This window comes from Manis javanica, chromosome 14, assembly GCF_040802235.1.
Source record: "Manis javanica isolate MJ-LG chromosome 14, MJ_LKY, whole genome shotgun sequence".
NCBI lineage: Eukaryota > Metazoa > Chordata > Mammalia > Pholidota > Manidae > Manis > Manis javanica.
In genome coordinates, this window is record NC_133169.1 from 45992978 (window position 1) to 46015187 (window position 22210).

Consider the following 22210-nt stretch of genomic DNA (forward strand, 5'->3'; position numbering starts at 1 on the left):
GGTACCCCTATAATACGAATATGATTCCTTTTGGATTAATCACATAGTTCTCTTAGTGTTTCGTTCCTGGAGATCCTTTTATCTCTCTCTATGTCAGCTTCTATACGTTCCTGTTCTCTGGTTTCTATTCCTTCAATGGCCTCTTGCATCTTATCCATTCTGCTTATAAATCCTTCCAGGGATTGTTTCACTTCTGTGATCTCCTTCCTGACATCTGTGATCTCCCTCCAGACTTCATCCCATTGCTCTTGCATTTTTCTCTGCATCTCATCCCATTGCTCTTGCACTTTTCTCTGCATCTCTGTCAGCATGTTCATGATTTTTATTTTGAATTCTTTTTCAGGAGGACTGGTTAGGTCTGTCTCCTTCTCAGGTGTTGTCTCTGTGATCTTTGTCTGCCTGTAGTTTTGCCTTTTCATGGTGATAGAGATAGTTTGCAGAGCTGGTACGAGCAACAGCTGGAAGAGCTTTCCTTCTTTTTGGTTTGTGGCCTTCTTCTCCCCCTTCATGAGGCGCTGGGTTCTCGCAGGTGTGAATGTGGTCTGGATGTTGTCCTGTGTCCTCTGGTCTAAAAGCAATGTTTTTAATAGCATAAGAAGGAATATCACTAAATAATGCATTTGGTACCACATTGATAAAAAATTTGCTTTAAAATACATCACACAAATGAAACTAGTGGCTGTTAGGATACACCAGCACAATAATGGTACATTAAATACAACGTCATTTTTCAAACACATTAATACATCTCTTATGGAAGGTCCACTACCTAATATCTATATATTGGTAAAAGTATTTGTGTAAAATTCATGAAATTCAATACAGGAATTTTAATATGCATAATTGTTCTATTCTCTGTACGTGATTTTTGAATTAGCTAAAATTTGATATATGAATTTATTGTTTGAAAATAAGATACAAATAGAAATAGTCCAAATTTGGTAGCCTTTTATTGTTGAAACTTCTAAACATACAAAATTATTGTATGAAAGTAAATCTGCTAAAGTCAGTAAGATAAGATAAATTCTGAGGTAGATTCACTAAGTGAAATATATCTTGATAAAAACTAGAGCTTTTTTGAAGCTGGGAGAATTCCAATCTTTCAAACTTAGATTTTTTTTAGAAAACCAGCTGGGAAGAATTGTTACACACCCAATATCATAAAGACTGTTAATGAGAATAAGAAAGAAAAATTCAGCTCTGGCAATTGTATTTCTATTTCTCCTATTTCACACAGCCACCTATTTTCCACAGGAACTTTCTATGAGCTGCCTTGATTCCCCTGTTCCTAAGGCTGTAGATAATGGGGTTCAGAGAGGGAGGAGTACTGCGTACAGCATGAGAGCAGCAAGGCCAGGAGAGACGGGGACTCAGGCACTGGTTTCAAATAGGCAATGGCTCCTGTCAGGGGAAAGGTGGTCACAGCCATGAGATGGGGAAGGCAGGTGGAGAGAGCTTGTGACCGGCCTTGTGCAGATGGGATCCTTAGCACTGTATTGAAAATATAGATATATGAGAAAACAATGACAAGTAAACAAAAAAAACCATAAAATATCCCAATGGCCACACTGACATTAATAGTAATATGATCTTTAGAGCAAGAAATCTTTAATAATGAGGGAAGATCACAGAAAAACTGTGGTACTCTTCTGGAACCACAGAAAGATAAAGAGAAAGTGCCAGTCGCATATAGACCTCCGAAGACTCCTCCAAGGATCCAGGAGGCAGCGGCCAACTTCCCACACGCCGTGTTGTTCATGACGACCCCATAGTGCAGGGGGTGACAGATGGTCACATAGCGGTCATAAGACATGGCGGTGAGTATGGACACCTCAGACCCCACAAAGTGTATCACCAGTAAGACCTGCAGTACACATCCGGGGAAAGAAATAGAGGTGTTGTTGGGCAGACAGTTGAGAATGGATTTTGGAACAATGATGGAAATAAGGCAGAGGTCAAAGGACAAATTCTTCAGGAAGAAGTACATCGCAGTGTGAAGACACTGGTCCATGGTCACAAGCACAATAATGAGAATGTTTCCCAACAGTGTTGCCATGTAAATTAGTAAAAAAAAGAAAGGCATGTAGAACTTGGAGCCCTCTGGTGTCAGAGAATCCCCCCAGGAAGAATCCTGTCACTGCTGTGACGCTGGCCAATGTCCTTGCCTCTACCATGCCTCCTGTGGGAGACAGCAATTTAATAATATTAACAGGCTTCCCAAAAGCTCTATTTTTTTAAGACTACACATTTCTTACAGTTCTTCAAGACACTGTCTGAAATCTGCACTTTATCAGTTTGTAGAGTGTGGGCTGGCTCTAAAGTGAGACCACATCATACATATGTGCTCTCTTTTGTTGAAAAAAGGTGGTGATGTTATCTCTTTTTTAACAGCATATATACATCTACAAAGGTTAATTGAATAGCAAAATTATAAAGGAGTTGATTCATACTATGTATTAATAAATGGCAAATTTTGTTTCATAGATGCGAAATTAATTGAATTAAAATTAACTACTATATATCAGTCCTATATTGTACATTTGCTTTTTAAGTTGTTTCTACTGCAAATATGTAGGGTTTATCTGTAAGCAACACAAATTTGAGAATGTAGCAATGATAAGTGAGATTATTAATACAAAGTTCAATTTAATAAACACTATAACAAGAAAATGACCCACTAACAGAGAATATATTAATTGAATTAATCTCCCATTTCATGCTATAAAGAGAAAAAGAGCAAAATGTAAAGAAAATGAAGAGAATGGATAAATCATAAGGCAGAGTTGGAAATGCAGTTGTAGTAAGAAATGAAAAATAAAGAAAATGTGTTACCATGAGGTAGACGGGACTACTTCTCTTCACAATCAGACACACAATCTGCTCACCCTATTTCTCATCTTTTTAAGTAAGGAGAACGTATCTTAAGGGAATAAATCTTCATTGTAAATGAAAGGAGCTATTATTTCTAGGGAAAATTAAGCAACAAGTTCATATTTCAGGGAGGATGAAGATATCCTTTTCTGAGAAAAGACAAAATACAGACTGTATCCTGCAAAAAAAAAAAAGAAAAAAAATACCAGAAATTTTGAAAAAGGTAGTAACAATTAGAATGTTATCACTTACCAATATTCTTAGACAAACAACTTCTGAAAGTATCTAAAATAGATTGTTTATTGTTACAAATAGAGAATATGCACATTTTTGCAAAACCTATGAGCTTGCCAAATTTCTGAGATAAAACTAAATAGATTTTCTAGCACCATCTTTATTTCAGATGTGCTCAATGTTTTTTTCCCCTCAAAGCTGATTTTCAGCTTATTGAATGCTTTTAATTAACTATTAAAACCCTCAAGTCAAAAACTCCTTAAATTGTTGTTAAAATTAATCTTTTCACTACTTACTTTTTGATTAATTTCTCATGGATCAATTTAGGTGTGTCTCTAAATAACAAAGAACATCAAATCCAAAACGTTTTAGCTTATTATTTTCACCTAAATATTTCCAATATTTTCTGGAAGCTAATCCAGAAATGAGAGCAAGCATGAAAAGCAACTTTAGGATAAGAATATTCAGTATTTGGTTCTAAAATGAACCTCCAATGCTTGTAATGACCTGTTGAGGTGAGAAAGCCCGCCTTGGCTGGATCTTAGGCTTTGCTTCCTCTTGGAGTCCTGTGCTTTCTGGGAGATAAAAAGACAATGACAATGAATAGTGCCATGTCTGAAAATATTTTTTCAACTTGATTAATTTTCTGAAATCATTTTCATAGTGTCACAAAGCTTCATTTAAAGGAAATCGGGTCATGGTGAGTGAGGTTCTCAGAGGAGGTATTAAAGTATCTCTTGGGGCTGAATTTGATCATCTGAAGCCACAGGACCCCTGCGCCATGACTCCTGGCTCACCTCAGGACCCCACGCTGTTCCCCTTCTCAGGACAGGATGTGTGTGAAGCCCTACAGGCCTCATCAAGTCAGAAAAACACCAGCATCACTGCATTTCATGATCTGTTCTATTTAAATCTAGAAGGACTGATTTTTCACAATTATAAAGTCTCTGAAAAGTTTAACTTCTTTTTCCTAGGACCTATCTATTCATTTACCTAAATGCAGCTGTCAAAGAAACCAAGAAGAGGGAGGGGAAATAAAGTATTGTCATTGAACGTGTCAGGGCCCTGATATCTATTTTTACCATAAACCCTGACTGACAATATTGAATATACTAGAAAGTTGTGCTCAGCCTAGAAAACTGCACCCATTTTCCCTGTTGGACAACATTAAAATATATGGCTTTCTCATTAGAATGCCGATGCATAGCCAAGATACTACAGATTAGAGCCCATTTGCTTCATTACTCAGAAGATAGTTTTGGTATTGCTGCAGATCTACATGAAGAAAAGTATAAAAGAGTATTTCACTGGCTTCTATAAATTTAAATTTTATTCATATAAACAGACTCCAGGGAGAAGCATAAGCAGATTCTACAGCTTGAGTGTAACAATGTCCTGCCTCAGGAGAGACGGCTTAGCAACGACAGTGGGAAGTCCTCTAAATATGAAGAGACTTAATTTTGAATACACTGACTGCTTTCCCTTGCTTTATAAATTCCATCAAAATAAGACGTGTGTTTCAATCTTTTTGGATATTAATGTACACTCTTCATATGGTTTTAAAACTATTGAGTGAATTCATAAATACTATCCAAAGATGATGGTCACAGTTATAATTTAGAGAAGATAAGGAAGGGATGAATCAAAAACCCTCAATACTGGGTGCCTGATTTAAAGATGATTTACATTAAACCTGTAATTTTCCCTTTGGTCTCTCCCATTGAGTAGCAAGCTCAATGCTGTTAAAAAATTTCTGTATCTGTTGTTGGCAGCTCTATTTTATAGTAACCAAGTCATTTTGTCATAAGAAAGAGCATCTTCACAATTTTGCATCTTCTCAAGCATCAAGCAGTTTTTTATCTATTCATTCAAGTCTGCTTTTGCAATTTGCCCAGATGTAATTGTTTTTAAAATAGCCCATATATATTATTTATAAACTGACTTTTCATCATTTTTTATTCTGTGTCCTTTTGGTTGAACATATTTTTACATATGAAAGCACATTAGAATGATAAGGATAGATGGTCTTGAAATAAATTTTTCTCCCCAAATGGAGCCACATCTGCCTGGAGTTTCAAGTCAGCAAAGTGAAGTTTCATGTTCTTACAAATGTTCTTCTTGACCAGTAACACACTATATCCAGTCCACTGATATCCACATGCCAGGTCCTCTCTGGGCTCTACGTCCCTTGACATTTTAAAATGACGCCAGATATGAATCCTCAGCCGATCATGCCCTATTCCCCTTCCAAAGCTCTATAACACTTGCTTTTACCCAAAATCCCTTGGGAGGTGCTCCACTGCTTGCGAGCACTGCGCTCCCTCAGACCACGGATCATTTCCCTCAGATAAAGGACATCAAACTAGTTACTAAATTGCTTTAGTTTGACAAGGGCACTGACAGGTAACTAAATAGACTGGTAGAAAAATGGAATAGACAGTAACAGCTACCGCACTGGACATTTTTTTTTACATCACAACATTGTTCATGTGAATTTTTTACATTACAAACAAAATATATACAGAAATGTGTATATGAATACAGCTAAATGCAGAATGGTGACTTTTTTTTTCCCTTTTCAAGAGGTCATGATTCCCAATTCTAGTAAAATAAAGAGACTGCACATAGGTAGGAATAGGTTGGTGGTTAGCTTCACAGTTTTGCCTAGAAATGAACTATAAATGCCTTTCCCCCTGCTTCCTACTATGAAGTATAAAAACAGAATTAAAGGAAAATTCTTTTTTTTTCATTACATATGAAAGATGTTATATTCTATTTTAGCAGGACCAATATATGGAAAATACCTAAATTAAATGTTATTATAAAAATGAAGCAGTAATGAGATTCTGAATAAAGAGGGTACTAAATGAGAATGTATATTTAAAGAATCCAAAACAAACACACAAACAAAAGATTGTTATAAAAAAGCTCTAGGTGCATTGTAAGCACATAGGGTCATTTTTCCATGTGTATTTTTAAACAATGGTGTGTCAAAAAATAGGGTCAACTGTGTTAGACTCAATTACATTATTATATATGCTGCATTGAATGGAACCTTTGTATTTTATTTATTATAGAGAAGCATAGTTTATATCATATTATGGCAATTTATCTTCAATGAAAACCTTCCAGAGTTCTTTTATTTTGGAATATCCTGTAAACAGTCAAACTACCAGAACATGATTGTACAACAGTACAATGTTTTCTTGCATTAAATTGAAGATATCTGTTTAATAAAAAACAAAAGAGAATGTAGGAAAGGTACTTAGAGCTGTTAGTTTCTAAGTACACAACACCCTAGACAATTCAAGGGATCTTATTCTCCATCAAGAACAAAATATAATAATTTTATCATGCTTTTAAATCCATCATTATGGATTAAACTGGTGCAGATTGGTCAAACGGATCCGGCAAACACCGATGTCCAAGCTGGAATACTGACAACTAATATGTAAGTGGTGGTCAATCGCGGGTTTAAAAGATCTTCCCCTTCTTGCTCTTTTCCAAGGTCCTTGAAGAGTTCTGTTGTTCTAAAATACGTTGTTGGGCTTCCCAGTTTGCTTTCTCATCTTCAAACTGACGACGTTTTTCCTCTAATTCTTTGTGCTGGGCTTCCAGATGCTTTTTCATTTGCTCATGGTGCCTTTGGAGCTCAGGTTCAGAGTCCAGTTCTTGAACTTTTTCTTTGACCTTCATCTCAAACGCCTGCTCCATCTGCATCTCCATTTTCTTCATCTTAGCTACGTGCTCCCTTCTTTCTTCTTCCATTTGTGCAAGTGGGCTCTTGGTGAGCTGCCCTTCATTCTTGCTATTATCAGCTCCATTATAAGTCACAGCTGCCAGTTTTCTGCTCAGGTAATTTTCATAGTGTACATTTTTAGTGACATCTTTCAAGTCCTGCATGTGTGTTCTTATCAACATACTTCTTAGAATTGTAAAATCACAATGTTCACAATTTTCAACTTCAGCAACACACAACGTCTTCCTCTGATCCATTTGCCATTATATTCAATGATAGTATTACTACCTACCACAACAAGAGGTAAACGGTCTTTTATCTTTTCAACAAACTTATTTTCTTCTTCATTATCTGTCTCTGGAAACTCATATATTTTAATTTTACGTTCTTGGATTTCTTTCATTATCTGTTTTTTAAACTGTTGGCATTCCTCTGGTGTGAGGGTGTCTGCTTTGGCAATAAGTGGAATGATACTCACTTTTTCATGCAAAAGCTTCATAAACTCAGTATCCAATGGTTTAAGTCCATGTCCTGAAGGAGCAATGAAGTATAAACAGCGCTGCACCCTATTATCAGGCATCTGCTGTGTGTTCACTCGAGATTCTGCATTTAGGTAGTCCTCAAATTTACTATCAATGTAGTCAGTAACAGGCTGTCGGCAATTACTATTATCCACTGCATCTCCAAATCCTGAGGTATCAACTATTGAGGCAGCAACTAAACACCACCTTCTTTGATTAAAACTTTGGATTGTTCCACCTGTAGTCTTTTTTATTCTATGAGAAGGACCTGGATACTCTGAAGAATACAAATCTATGAGGAATAATGAGTTGATTAATGTTGACTTTCCCAGTCCAGATTCACCCACAGCCATAAGTGTGAATTCATACCCTCTCTTCACTGATTTTCTGTATACTTGACCTGGGAGATTTGCAAATCCCACCTAGCATTCACGGTTCTTCTGTTGAGCCACGGTGCTGCTGTTGACGCTCCCGTCCTGAGCAGCCACGGATCTCAAACTGACCGACACTCCCCCCCCTCCGCAACCAGCCTGGGCGCCGCGCGGCCCGCCGCTTCTCCAAGGCCGCCGACGCGGATTCCACGGCGCAGCCGCCCCGCTCACGCAGACGGCAGCGGGCGGACCCCACCGCGGGCTCACGCCTCACTCCCGCCCCCGCAGAAGGGGCCTCACCGGACTGTCCTACTGGGTAAGTGCGGTGAGCAGACTGCAGTCCCCAGGCAGCAGCAGGACGCCTCGCGGGGAAGAACGCTGGCTCACGTGATGTTGGTTGATTTCTTAAACACATTTTCTCTATGCAAAAATAAAGTAAGTCCAACATGGTGTTAAAATGTCATAACTGGAAAAGGACTAAAGGTCATTTATTTTTTTTTCAAAAATCACTCTAATGAATGTGTTTTTTTTTAAACTTAGGAGATTTTTGCTCCCTCTCTGGCCTTCGTTCTTTTCATTGTAAAGTGTAGAGGATAGAGTACATGAATGCTGTAGAACTTTGATATCTAACCTGGGTTTATTTCCTGTGCCCCGGTCCTGCCTGGCCTGCTAGGACCATCAGTAGACCACTGTTGCTGACCAGCAGGCAGAGGGTGGAGCTGCCCAAAAGGAATCCCAGTAGAAACTTCTCACATCACAGAAAGGGCTGGCAGAGGAGAGCCACCAGCCCATGCTGACAGCGATCTCCTACTACTGACAGGAAGGCAGAGAGGTGGGCCCTACCCACAGCACAGGAACACAGATCCCCTGCAAAAGGAAACCAGGCACTGGTCTTCAGCTCCTGGGCACCAGAAAATAAGGAAACAGAGATGTTGAAAGACACATTAGACAAGATGGACTTTACAGATATATACACATCCTTCCACCCAAAAGCAGCAGGACACACATTTTTCTCAGATGAATATGAATAGATAAAATATTAGGATACAAAAAATATATCAGTAAAATAAAAAAGATTGAAACTGTATCAAACATCTTTTCAGATTAAAATGATATAAAGCTAGAAATCAAGTACTTAAAGAAAAAAAAAAAGCCTACAAGCAATTGAGGACTAAACAACATTTTTCTACCTAATCAATGAATCAATGAAAAAGCCAAAGAAGAGATCCAGCAAGTCATGCAGAGAAATAAAAAAAATACAGCAGTTCAAAATCTGTGAGAAGCCACAGAAGAAGTTATAAAAGGGAAATATATATAGCAATGCAGACCTATCTCAAGAAACAAGAAGAAAAACCCAAATGAAAAGCCTAACCTCACAGCTAAAGAAGCTAGAAAAAGAAGAAAGAAAAGAGACTAGAAAAAGAAGAAAAAAATGAAACCGAAAGTTAGTAGAAGGGAATGATAGACATCAGAGCAGAAAAAAATAAAATAGAGAATAATAAAATAGTGAAAACAGTGAAACCAAGAGCTGGTTGTTTGAAAAGATTTAAAAAATCACTAGCCAAATTTATCAATTAAAAAGGACATAAATTAACAAACTCAGAAATTAAAGAGGAAAAATTACAACTGAAACCACAGTAATACAAATATTTACTAAAGAAATCTATAAAAAATTATATGACAATAAACTGGACAACCTAGAAGAAATAAACACAGTCCTAGAAATGCACAGCTTTTCACGACTGATTCAGGAAAAAACATAAAATCAAACGGACTAATTACCAGTAAAAAAGTTGAATAGGTAACCAAAAATCTCCCAATGAACAAAATATCAGTAGCAGGTGGCTTCACAGTTGAAGCACAGTTGAAACACAGTTGAAACATTAAACACTATTAAACATTAAAGAGCTAATACCCATCCTCAGTAAAGAATGCCCATTGTGGTTCTGGTTTGCATTTTCTTGATGATTAGTGATGCCGAGCATAGTTTCACGTTGGTCACCTGCATGCCTTTGAAAAAAAAGTCTTTTGAGGTTCTCTGACCTTTTTTATATCAGATTGTTTTCTTTGATCTTGCATACTAAGTAATTTTAGGTATTTCAAATTTTAAACTCTTGTCAGATACATCATTTAAAAATATATGTTCCCATTGAAAAGATTGCCATTTTATTTTATTGATGACATACTTTGTTGTGTGATTTTTGTTTGATGTAGCTGCACATATTTATTTACTTATTTATTGTTCTTTAACCTCACTGGAGACAGTGTTCAGTATGAGTTCTTGCCATTATGAGGAGTGATAAATGAAGTTCGTAGAATGTTAATGAGAGAAATATGAGCATGACTATGCAGATAAACATATAAAATAATGTAATGGAAAATTAATTTTTACTGTTATTTAATAGTGCAATGATGTAAATTCAATCTTTATGGCTTGCTGTAAGGAATTTAATTATAATTTGTACTGTTTTGTAATTTTTCTTGTAGCATGTAAAATAGAATTACACTTAGAAAGTCATTAAATAGCATGAAATTACTGTTAGGTAGTTATTAGCATTATTGCTCTGTTTACTAAAGAAATCTATGAAAAAATATATGCCAATAAACTGGACAACCTAGAAGAAATAAACACAGTCCTAGAAATGTACAGCTTTCCAAGACTGACTCATGAAAAACATAAAATCAAATGGACTAATTACCAGTAAAAAAGTTGAATAGGTAACCATAGCCATATAGCATAATCATTAGACAAAGAATATGTTATGGAGATAACTGTTTTATGACATATTGAAACAAATAAATGTATGTCTTCATTTGCACAGAAAATGCAGAGGGGTCCAATTATATATCATAAATAACTATCTCACAAATCAGATCTACAAGTCAGAATGAAAAGTGGTATGTCAATAAATCATACTGATATTAACCAAGGTATTGAGACTAATGGCTGATGCCATGTAGCAGATGAAGTATGAAAATAAGAACCATATAGCTAAAATAATGAACTTAAAAAGATACCTTGCTGAAATACATATAAATAAAAGTGTTATTTCAGACTGGGAAAGAATGTCCCAGAAATTAGAATATTAGCCAACTGAAAATTTCTCACTGGCACTAGAAAGAACTTAGCCCCATTCTCTCCTCTTTCTCTGCAAAACTGAAATAAAGCATTCTAGCAGCCCTGAAGAAGCAGCTCAGAGCTACTGTCCTGCCTCCTGTGCTGCAACTAATGAAATCTGTTTTCTCACACTTGCCAAGATTTGGACAATAAACACTTACAGAATCTGCAAACACGACTGAACTTCTCCAGTCCCTGCTTTGAAATGTATAAGCTGTTGTCTTCAGAAAAAATAAACCTAACCTATGAGCTGATTAAGTCTGGTATATTTTAATGAAAGTTTAAAATAATGTTTTAGGTAATTTTTAAACCACCTGCACAGAATATATTTTAATTTACATTGTAATATCTTGAAGAACATTAGAAATAATGTTAAAAATCAACTCTAATGGGTCACAATTCAGAAAAGGATACTGAATACATTAATTTTAGTATATATACAGTATAAACAATAACAACAAAATGAAAAAATAGGGGAGTGATTAAAGTAAATCTGTAAGCAAATTTTAATTTATTTTTAATAAATTCTCCAATATCAAATACTACAAATACTAAAACTGAATGCACATTAATTTCATTTATTTATAATAGTGAATACTAGAAAAAATAGTCTAAAACAATTTTTCTGCTAAATTACAAAAATTTAGAGAGTAAGGATTATAAACCTCTTCTTTTCAATATTCATCAGCTTTTAATGAGACTTTGTTTTCTTGGTAACCTTTCCTTTTCCCACCAGAAATTCAATTTAAAACACATATGTGGACATGGGTTAGAGGCTTGTTTTTGTTGACAATCACTGTTGTAACAAATTGTCACAAATTCTGTGCCTTAGAACAGTTTTATTATTTTACAGTGCTGTCATTTAGTAATCCAAGCCTGGCCACTCAGGTGAAAATCTAGATTTAGCTGGCATGGTTGCATTCCTTTCTAGTGTTCTGGTGAAAATCCATTTATTCGTATTTTCCACCTTCTAAAGTCTGCCCACATTCCTTGGCTCAGGGCCACCAACCATCCTGAGAACCAACAGTACAATGTAAGACCTTCCTTCTTCCTAATGCTTATCTCACTTTGGACATAGATTAGAAAAGGTCTCCACATCAAGGTATTTACATAACTACATTAGGCCCTCAGGATAATCCAGTATAATCTCCTCAAGTTCCCAGAGTTTATCGCATCACCAATGTCTCCTTTTCTATGTAAGGGATCATATTTATACCTGCCAAGGATTAGGACACAGACATCTTCAGCAGACACTCAGAGGCTTACAGCTGTGTTTCAGAAAGACTGTTTTGAATGGATCACACTCAAAACACTAAGTGTTCTGCTTTTGAGAAAATCACAGTTTATTGATTTTCTTGAATATTCCTCTTGTATCCTAAAATAATATTGCATTTAACATACATATTAAATAATTTATACTAGGTCACAAAAGCATGGTGCAATAGTAAAAAATATAATTCAATTTAAATACTAGATCTATTATTTTCCTGTAAAATCATGTAAAATTTCTGTACAAATTTCCCTAAAGCTGCCTTGATTTCCTTGTTTCTTAGACTGTATATTACTGGGTTCAGAAATGGAGGCAACACAGCATACAACACAGACACTAAAAAATCCACAAGATGTGGTGAATCTGGAACAGGCTTCAGATAGGCAGTGGCAGCTGTTATAAGAAATGTTGTCACTACTGTGAGATGGGCAGGGAGGCAGGTGGAGAAGGCTTTTGACTGTCCTTCTAAGGATGGCAACCTCAGCACTATGTTGAAAATGGAAACATATCTATAACCTATATAACCTGTACAAAAAAAGCCCATATATGACCCCAAATGCTACACTAACATCAATGGCAGTAGGTAACTCTGAGCAAGAAATCTTTAGTAGGGAGGGCACATCACTGAAAAATTGAGGGAGTTTTCTGGAGCCACAGAAAGAGAAAGAGAAGGTTCCAGCTGAGTACAAGACCCCAAAGATGCTCCCAAAGACCCAGGAGGCAGCTGCCCTCTTCACACAGATCCCCCTACTCATCATAATGTCATAATGCAGTGGGAGACAGATGGCTGCACAGTGGTCATGGGACATGGCTGTCAGGATGAAGAGGTCACATGTGCCAAAGTGAACCACCAACAGGACCTGTGACAGGCATCCTGGGAAAGAAATGTGGCTCCTATGATGATGAGAATCTTCCCCAGGAGAGATGCCATTTAAATCAGCAAGAACAGAAATGCGAGTGAAACCTGAAGCTCCCTGGTGTCAGAGAATTCCAGGAGGAAGAAGCCCGTCAGTGCCGTGAGGTGGGTCATGTCCTCCACTCTGTTCACCTAACATGGGACATAAGAAGGTAAGGACTCACAGCAGGTTCTTGCAAAGTCTTTATCCCTTCCATTACTACCTTTCATTTCTGTTTAAATTCATCTGAATTGTGTTACTAAAACAGGCACATTATCACTACTGTTAAATTCATGTTGTCCCTAAGAACCTGTCATCGTGTCACAGGCTGTAAATGTTAGGATGGCAGATACACTGCGTGAGTTTTTATTGTGTCTGTGTCTTATCAAAGTTTTACTGGCTCATTAGCTATAAAGTACAACAAATTCAATTATTCAAGCAGTCAAAAGGAGAGAATATTTTTTGTAAGTTACCAAAAAATTCTTGTAAAAGTTATAGTTTTTATTTTATTGATTAAACAAATTTTATTGAAATATAGCATATATGCAATATTATATACATTTCTGGTAAGCAATTTAGTGATTCATCAATTATACACATTGCTCTGTGCTCACCATCATACATTGATTGACCAGTATTATGGGCTGTATATTCCCTATGCTATACTTTCATCCCTGTTGTTAAATTGTTGTATCCTTGGAAGGCAGGCCCTCCTCACCCCTCTCCCCTGCTTAGCCTGCTCCTCTCCTGTCTTTGCCATCCGTCCATTCTCTCTGCTCACGACTGTGCATTGTGCATTTCTCGCTTTGTTTTTTTCAGGCTCCTCATAGAAGTGGAGCCAATGCATTCCTCTTTCTCTGTCATATTTTACTTATCACAATACCCTGAGGGACGTAAAGAAATCAACATCACTAGTCATCAGGGAAATGCAAATCACTATACAGCATATCATCTCATGCCAGCAGGAATGGTTAATATCAAGAACACAGTAACTAACAGGTGTTGGTGGAGGTGTGGAGAAAAGGGAAACCTTGTACTCTGCTATGAGATTGCAGAGTGGTGCAGCCACCATGTAAAACAGTATGGAGATTTTGCAAAAATGTAGTAAGAGAAACACCATACAATTGAGCAATTCTAGTTTGGAAATTCACTCAAAACACACTCAAAAATATATAAATACCCCCATGTTTATTGCAGCATTATTTACAATAGCCAGGAAGTGGAAACAACTGAGGTGGTTTTAAATAAATGAGTGGATAAACAGGTGGTACTTACTTAAAATGCAATATTATCCAGTATGAAAAATAAAATAAAAAATTGCCATTCAAGATAACATGAATTGACCTAGAATGAATTATGCTAAGTAATAGTTTTTGATACTCATACATTTATCTCAGAAAGTAAAATTATTTTCCCTTTAATTTTATGTTGAAATGCATTATATTACAGAACGGAAATACAAATTTATGGTAGAAAGGACATGAACAAGGAAGGCAGGAGGTGTATATCTATGGAGTCATAAAAGCATTATCATAGAACACTAATATCAGTGATAGATGAAGGTAGAAATATTGAATATGGGGTAAAAATTCACTTTTCCCAACTTCCTGTCTTCTCATGTTCATAGTCACATACATGTGTCACACACAATCATACATTCACATAACTACTCACACCCAGATTGATTTTTCAGTATTTTTAAGGACAGGATGAAAGCACACTTTAGAGAAAATGGTAGAAATAGATGTGCAATTACAAAATATGTAGAAATACCAATGGTAAAGAGCATCCTGATTAGAAATTCTTCCTGTGATGAAGAAAAGTAATTTAGTGCCTGAGAAATAATAAACTATACTGAATACATTATGAAGGCAAAAAGAATAATTTCAATGTCATTTAATATGAACAAAATTAGAACATTTTATTAATATACTGGAATTTAGCTGAAGAACCCTTTCTTTCTAAAAATGCATATTGGTTACTAAATTCAAATTTAGTTCCTTGAGTGGGAGAAATAAATAGTTTCTCTATGTAAGACTCTTCTTTACAAAGCCCAAATTACAAGTGATGCTAGATGTTACTGTTGTAATCTAAGACACAGAGCCTATCACAGAAAGTGAAAATGTACCTCTTCATCTAAGGACCACATTAACTCCACATTTCTGAAGCGTGTTGTGAGTTAGGAGGAAAAGCTGAGATGGAGGGAGTCAAGTGTCCATGTGACGGAGATGGGCATAAGGCCAGCAGAGTCACCCCCAGATGCTCACTGTGCTGTGAACAGAGCGGCTGCCCTGGGAGGCCAGACAGCACTACTGAGCAGAGATTTGTGGATTTCTCTAGAACCTTCACAAGGATAAGGTTTTATTGTATTCTTAATCACAAACTCAATTTGTATACATTTTAGTATTATTTCTTTTCATGGAAATTATAACTTTTTAGTTTCCAACATTCATTATTCACAGTAAATGTCTTTTGAGAGGAATATGTACAAAATGAATGTGTGTGACATATACAAAGAGTATAGTATTTATCTTTTTATTGAAGTATACTTGATATACAGTGTTATAGTGGTTTCAAGTATACAGCACAGTGATTCAACAATTATCTGTATTAAGTCTTAATCCCACCAAGCGTATTTACTATTTTTTCAGCATAGATGTTACAACATGATTACTGAGTATACTCACTATGCTGTATACTCATTCCTGTGACTAATTTGCATTATGATGAAATTTTGTGTCTCTTTATCCCCTTCAACTGTTTCACCCACCCATCCCAACCTCTCCCTCACAATAACCACCAGTCATGTCTCAATAGGCTGAATCTATTGCTGGTTTGCTTGAATGTTTCATTTGGTTTTGTTTTTAGATTCTACAAATAAGGGAAACCACATGGTGTTTGTCTTTCCCCACTTGGCTTATTTCACTGAGCATAACACCTCTAGGTCCACCCATTGTTTGAAAATGGCAAGATTTTGTTTCTTATGGCTGAATAAATCCCACTTTATATGTGTATCACACCTTCTTTATCCATTTCATCTACTGATGGACACACCTTCAACATTCCATTTGACCCAAATTACAAAGCCTAAAACCTAAACGTACTTGACAATAATTTAAGACAAATAAGGATTCAGAATGGTGAAACTGAATCAAATCAGAGATATACTTTCGCCAATAAGGATTGTAATTAATGTGTTTTGTGACTTGAGAGGTTTTCTTTCTCTCTCTTGATCCAGTTCTATCAATTAGAAAGTAAAGAAGTTAGATTTCATTACTATAAAACTTCCATCTGTGAGTTGTGCTGCTGCAAGAACCCCCCGACGTTCATCGTGTTGAAGTGCACGCTGGCCACCACTTCGTGGTAACCTTGAAAGTTAGGTCCCATCTGCATTCCTGGAGCAGCATGTTTAAGTAAGTATAGCTATTAGTGCTTTATTATGTGATAAGACAGGCTTACTTAGCTTAACAATTTCTTTTTCATACATGTAAACAGCAGAGCATGTAAACAGCAGAGTAGATGGGCCTTTTAAACATATATATGTGACTTAAGTTACCATGTTTTTCAGTATGCAAGGTAATAAAATATTCAAAAAATTTTGATATAGAGATACCTGTTGAGGATGTTTATGGACCTTAGATTAAATTTAGCTCCATGTCCATGTTAAAATATGAATGAGAATGAAGGACTCTTAAACATCTGGATTATACACATTGGGATAACCTTACTTAGAGGAGACCAGATCACATATAATGCCTCACAGTTATATAGACTATGACACTTATCAGAATGAGCTCCACTCTTATTCTGGAAAACTTGAGCATATATTGAAGTAATGCAAGCTGAAGACTATGAAAGCAATTCAGAGATTGCATATGTCAGCTCTGTGCTTACAATCTGCCTTTGCTCATTAAACATCTTTGCACCTACCTGGTCACTGCAGCCAACGGAAGGTCATTTCCTCTCCCTATTTCCCTGCAGTCTTATAATGCCTAATATTCATACTCACCTATTAGGATTCAAAATGTTAATGTTGTGTGCTACCTAAAGTCTTCTTTCTACTGATTTTCTCCTCTATATATCATGGTATGAGGGAGAATCCCTAAAGTTCACTTTGTCTGAACACCTCTCCTTTTCTTTTATTCTAGAGAACATGAAATCATTTTCAATATTTAAACATTGTCCTTTGGAAAAACTGTGGACTGAGGGACAGGCATGATTCTCTTCGGGACAATGAGGGCAGCTCTGTAGGAAATCTATTAAACCAGATCAATCAGTAGCATTTAACCATGGCTTGAACACCTCACACCTCACCCTCCTCTCTCATGCTGTTATTTTTCCCTGGTGTATTTTTCCCTTACTGACCCTCTTCAGCAGGAGAAAAGATCACATATTTTCAAGAATATGTTATTTGTTCAGTTCAGAGGGAATCAGTGTATATGATTTCTATTATTGATGTTTTTGCATAATCTTCAATCTGTGCCTCTGCCTATCTCTAACTTCTGCAATAATTCGTGAATGTCTATTAGTACATGACTGATGAAAAGAGCAACACCAGAGTAGAATATATAACCTCAACTTTTGAAAAAAAAAATATTGTGGAGATAGTTATTTTATGACATATTACATAAATCAATGTACTAATTCATTTTATAAGAGAATCAAAAGGGTTCCATTTTTATGTAATGATTAACTATATGGCATATCAGGTCTCCCAAATCAGGATTAAAATATCGTGTGTCCAGTGAATCATATCCAGGTTAACAATGGTATTGAGAGTAATGGTGCATGCCATATATCAAATAAAGTATGAAATCAAATTCCATATAATTGAAATAATAAAGTTCAAAAAGATTCTCATGGAAATAAGTGTGATTGAGAATATGGTATCAGAAGAGAAAACGAATGTGACAGAGCTGAAGATACTGGCAACCTGGAAATGTCCTGCTGGCCCCAGCAAGAAGGGCACCCAAGGAGCTTCTCTTTTCTTAAACCAAAATGTTAACAATCAATCCATGTGAAGAAATAGATCAGATTTACTTCCTACATTTTATCCTGTGAATTCTGTTTTTTCACATGCTCCAAGAATGTGAACAATAAATAATTATTGAATATGTAAATGCAACTGAAATTCTTCAATTATTCTATTAAATATATAAGCTGCATCTCCCCACAAAAATAAACCTCATCCAAGAGCTGATCTCAGTTTGCAGTGTTTTAATGAATGCTTAAGCAAAAAAATTTTGGTAGTTTTAACTAATCCACACACAGTATGAGATACATATTAATTTCCATTTTAATATTTTAAGAGCATAAAAATTAAGTTAAAGGCAACTTTAAGTTGTGAAAATAAAAATAAGTGGACAACAAAAACACTAATTTTAATATATTGATATTAATAACAACAAAACAGGAATTAGGGACTTTATTATATGAAGAAATTCAGTAGATAAATGTTAATCTTTGTTGAATAACTTTTTATTCAAAATTCAATTAATGAAGTCCAACAGCCCACTAAAGCTATAAATGAAAACAAGCATATTATATTCTTATTTTTTACAATAGTGAATAATGCAAAAAGAGCCTAAAAATATAAAAATTTCTGCAAAATTATAAAAGTTTTGATAGTAAGTAGGATTGTGTTCTATATTCCAGTCTCAGTTATCATACCTGTTCACATCAGAAGTTCTTATTTAAAAAACTGTACCTGGACAAGGATTTTAGGCCTATTTTTTTGACTGCTGTAACCAATTGTCACATTCTGTGGCTTGAAGCAATTTTACTATTGTAGAGTGCTGCCTTTTAGAAATCCAAGCCAGGTCACTTGGAGTGATAATCTGGGATTAGCTGGCATGGCCACATTCCTTTCTAGAGTTCTACTGGAAATCCATTTCCTTGTATTTTGCATCCTCTATAGACTGTCAATGTTCCTTAGCCATGATCACTTCACTTCAATCTTTAAAGCCAGCAATGAAAGACCATCCTTCTTCCATAGACAATCTCTCATTAACATTGCTGAGAAAAGTCCTTATATATTTAGGTGTTTATGTAACTATGTTACTCCTGTCTAGAAATCTGGCTAAATCCCCCATGTCCACTTCCTTAAATTAATCATATCCTCAAATTCACATTAGCCATGCAAGTCTCATATTCATAGTTACCAATGATGTACCATCTTTCCTAGTCTCTTCTGGGACTCACAATAGTGAGTCTGAAGTCTGACTTAAGTAGAGCACACTCTAAATAATAAGTAGTCAGATTTTGATACAATCTGAGATAAAGTTGAATAATAAATATGAACCGTATCCTTGTATATTGAAATAAAATATAATCTTAATAAAGATATTTACATACTTACACTAGATTATGAAAATCCAAAGCATCTCTAAAAAGTAAAGTTTAATCTTTCTTTGTAGCAGTTCTATTCTTTTTCTCATAAAATCTATAATGATAAAGTTTCCATATAACGTTCCCTAAAGCTGCCCTGATTTCCTTGTTTCTTAGACTGTATATTACTGGGTTCAGAAATGGAGGCAACACAGCATAGAACACAGACACTAAAAAATCCACAAGATGTGGTGAATCAGGAACAGGCTTCAGATAGGCAGTGGTGGCTGTTATAAGAAATGTCATCACAACTATGAGATGGGCAGGCAGGTGGAGAAGGCTTCTGACCATCCTTGTAAGGATGGCATCCTCAGCACTATGTTAAAAATGGATATAAATGTATAACCTATAGAAACTAAACAGAAAAGTCCATATATGAACCCAATCACAATACTAAGATCAATGGTAGGGTATATCTCTGAGCAGCAGGGAGGGCACATCATAGAAAAATGGAGGGAGTTTTCTGGAGCTGCAGAATAATAAAGGGAAGGTTCCAGCCGAGTACAAGACCCCAATGATGCTCCCAAGGACCCAGGAGGCAGCTGCTGTCCTCACACAGACCCCCTGCTCATCATGATGTTGTAATGCAGCGGGAGACAGATGGCTGCACAGCGGTCATGGGACATGGACGTCAGGATGAAGAGGTCACATGCGGCAAAGTGAGTCACCAGCAGGACATGTAACAGGCATTCTGGGAAAGAAATGAGGCTCCTGGGAGAGAGAGAGTTCAGAACAAACTTTGGTACTGTGACGGAAATGAGACAAGCATCAAGGAATGAAAAGTTCCTCAGGAAGAAGTACATGGGGGTGTGAATACAGTGGTCCAAGGTGACAAGGATGATGATGAGAAGATTCCCCAGGAGGGATGCCATGTAAATGAGCAGGAACAGAAAGGCAAGTGAAATCTAGGGCTCCCTGGAGTCAGAGAATTCCAGGAGGAAGAAGCCCGTCAGTGCCGTGAGGTGGGTCACTTCCTCCACTCTGTTCACCTAACATGGGACAAAAGAGGGTAAGGAGTCATATAAGGTTCTTGCAAAGTCTTCCATTACTACTTTTTCATTTCTGTTTAAATTAATCTAGATTGTGTTACTAAGACATTCACGTTCTCACTCTTCTTAAATGCATCTTGTGCTTAAGAATCTCTCATTGTGTCATAGGTAGTAATTGTTAGGACGGCATGTACACTGAGTGAGCTGATACTGAATATTCAAACAATATTCTGTATTATGGGATGGACTTATTTATTGTGTCTGTGTCTTATCAAAATTTTCTTGACTTACTAGCTGAATTTTCTAAAAGTAAATTTGCATAACAAATTCAATTATTAAAGCAGCTCAAAAGGAGAGAAAGTAGTCACTGAATAATATTTGTAAAAGTAATAACTTTTATTTTATTGTTTAAACATTTTATTGAAACAGTATATAAACAGTATTGGTTTCAGGTAAACAGCTCAGTGATTCATCCATTATATACATTATTTTATGTTCACCATGCTAATGCAGTTGCCATCTGTCCCTATACAATGATTTACCAATATTTTGAGTTATATATTCCTGATGGTGTACTTCCATTCCTGTTTTTAAATAATTTTATAATTTGAAGTTTGTACCTCATTATCCTTTCCACCCCCTTAGCCTGTCCGTTGTCACCCTCCCAAGGTAACCATCTGTCCACTCACTGTTTATGATTCTATTCATTGTTGGTTTATTTGGTTTTATTCAGATTCCACAAATAAGTGAAACCATATGGTATTCTTTCTCTTTCTTATTCCACTTAGATAGGACTCTCAGACACATAAAAAAGATGTTTACCATCAATCATCTGCAGTGGGAAGAAAATAAAGTCAAAGGAAAAGTTAATCATAATATATGATAGTTACAGGGATAAAAGAGAAGATGAGATGAGCCTCTCCAATATTTGCATGTGATCTCAGTTACCATGGTTTTTAAGATGCAAGATAATTAAATGTTCAAAAAAATTATGAATATGTGGTTTTCTGTTGCACATGTTAACGAACCAATCTTCACTGTTTTACAAAAATGATTAAATTTAGATACATGTCCCTGTTTATTCATCATGTGAGAATAATGATTTCTCACATATCTTGATTATGAACATTTGGATAACCATACCTACAGTAGACAGAAGACCTATAGTATTATATATGTTATAGAGCAAAGACTGTGACACTTTTGATATCATTCTGTAATCTTATTCTAAAAAATGTGAGGAATGAAGTACTAAGTCATTAAAGTTAATACTTTGAAAGAATGGATATTCTTCTAAGAAATAAAAGATATATCAGCTTCTTAAGAGCTACCTTTCCATATTTAAAGTCTTTGCACCTACCTGGTCATATGCAGACCAAGGATGGTCATTTTCTCCATCTCTTCTTCTGCATTCGTAGGAAGACTAGTATTTATACTCACTGGCTGGGATTGACAATGCTAATTCCTTGCTACCCAATGTTTCATTTTGCTCACTACTTCTTTCTTTTCCATGGTTTGAGAGAGAAAGAGATATAGTTAATCTTTTCTGAGCCCTCTTCTTGTAATTTTTTTGGTATCATTAATCTACTATTACATGAGGAACATTATATTTACTAGACTCCCCCATCACCAAGTCCCCCCCTACATTCTCCATTATAGTCACTGTCCATCAGCATAGTAAGATGCTATAGAATCACTACTTCTCTTCTGTGTGTTGTACAACCCTCCCTGTGCTTCCCCAGCTACATTATGTCTGCTAACAGTAATGCCCCCCTTTTTTCTTTCCCCCTTATCCCTCCCTTCCCACCCATTCT

General features: G+C 36.1%; 1 protein-coding gene and 1 pseudogene across 1 annotated transcript; both read right to left on the minus strand.

Moving 5' to 3' along the window:
• Nucleotides 1-1288: 1288 nt before the first annotated feature.
• LOC140846013 (olfactory receptor 14K1-like) lies at nt 1289-2011 on the minus strand. The gene has a single exon (XM_073221444.1). The coding sequence runs from the start codon at nt 2009-2011 to the stop codon at nt 1289-1291; it is 723 nt and encodes a 240-aa protein (XP_073077545.1).
• Nucleotides 2012-6579: 4568 nt separating this feature from the next.
• LOC140846191 (septin-7 pseudogene) lies at nt 6580-7810 on the minus strand (annotated as a pseudogene).
• Nucleotides 7811-22210: the final 14400 nt, after the last annotated feature.

Coding starts and splice junctions, on each gene's coding strand:
- LOC140846013 (XM_073221444.1), bottom strand. CDS start 2,011: ATGGACCAGTGTCTTCACACTGCGATGTACTTCTTCCTGAAGAATTTG.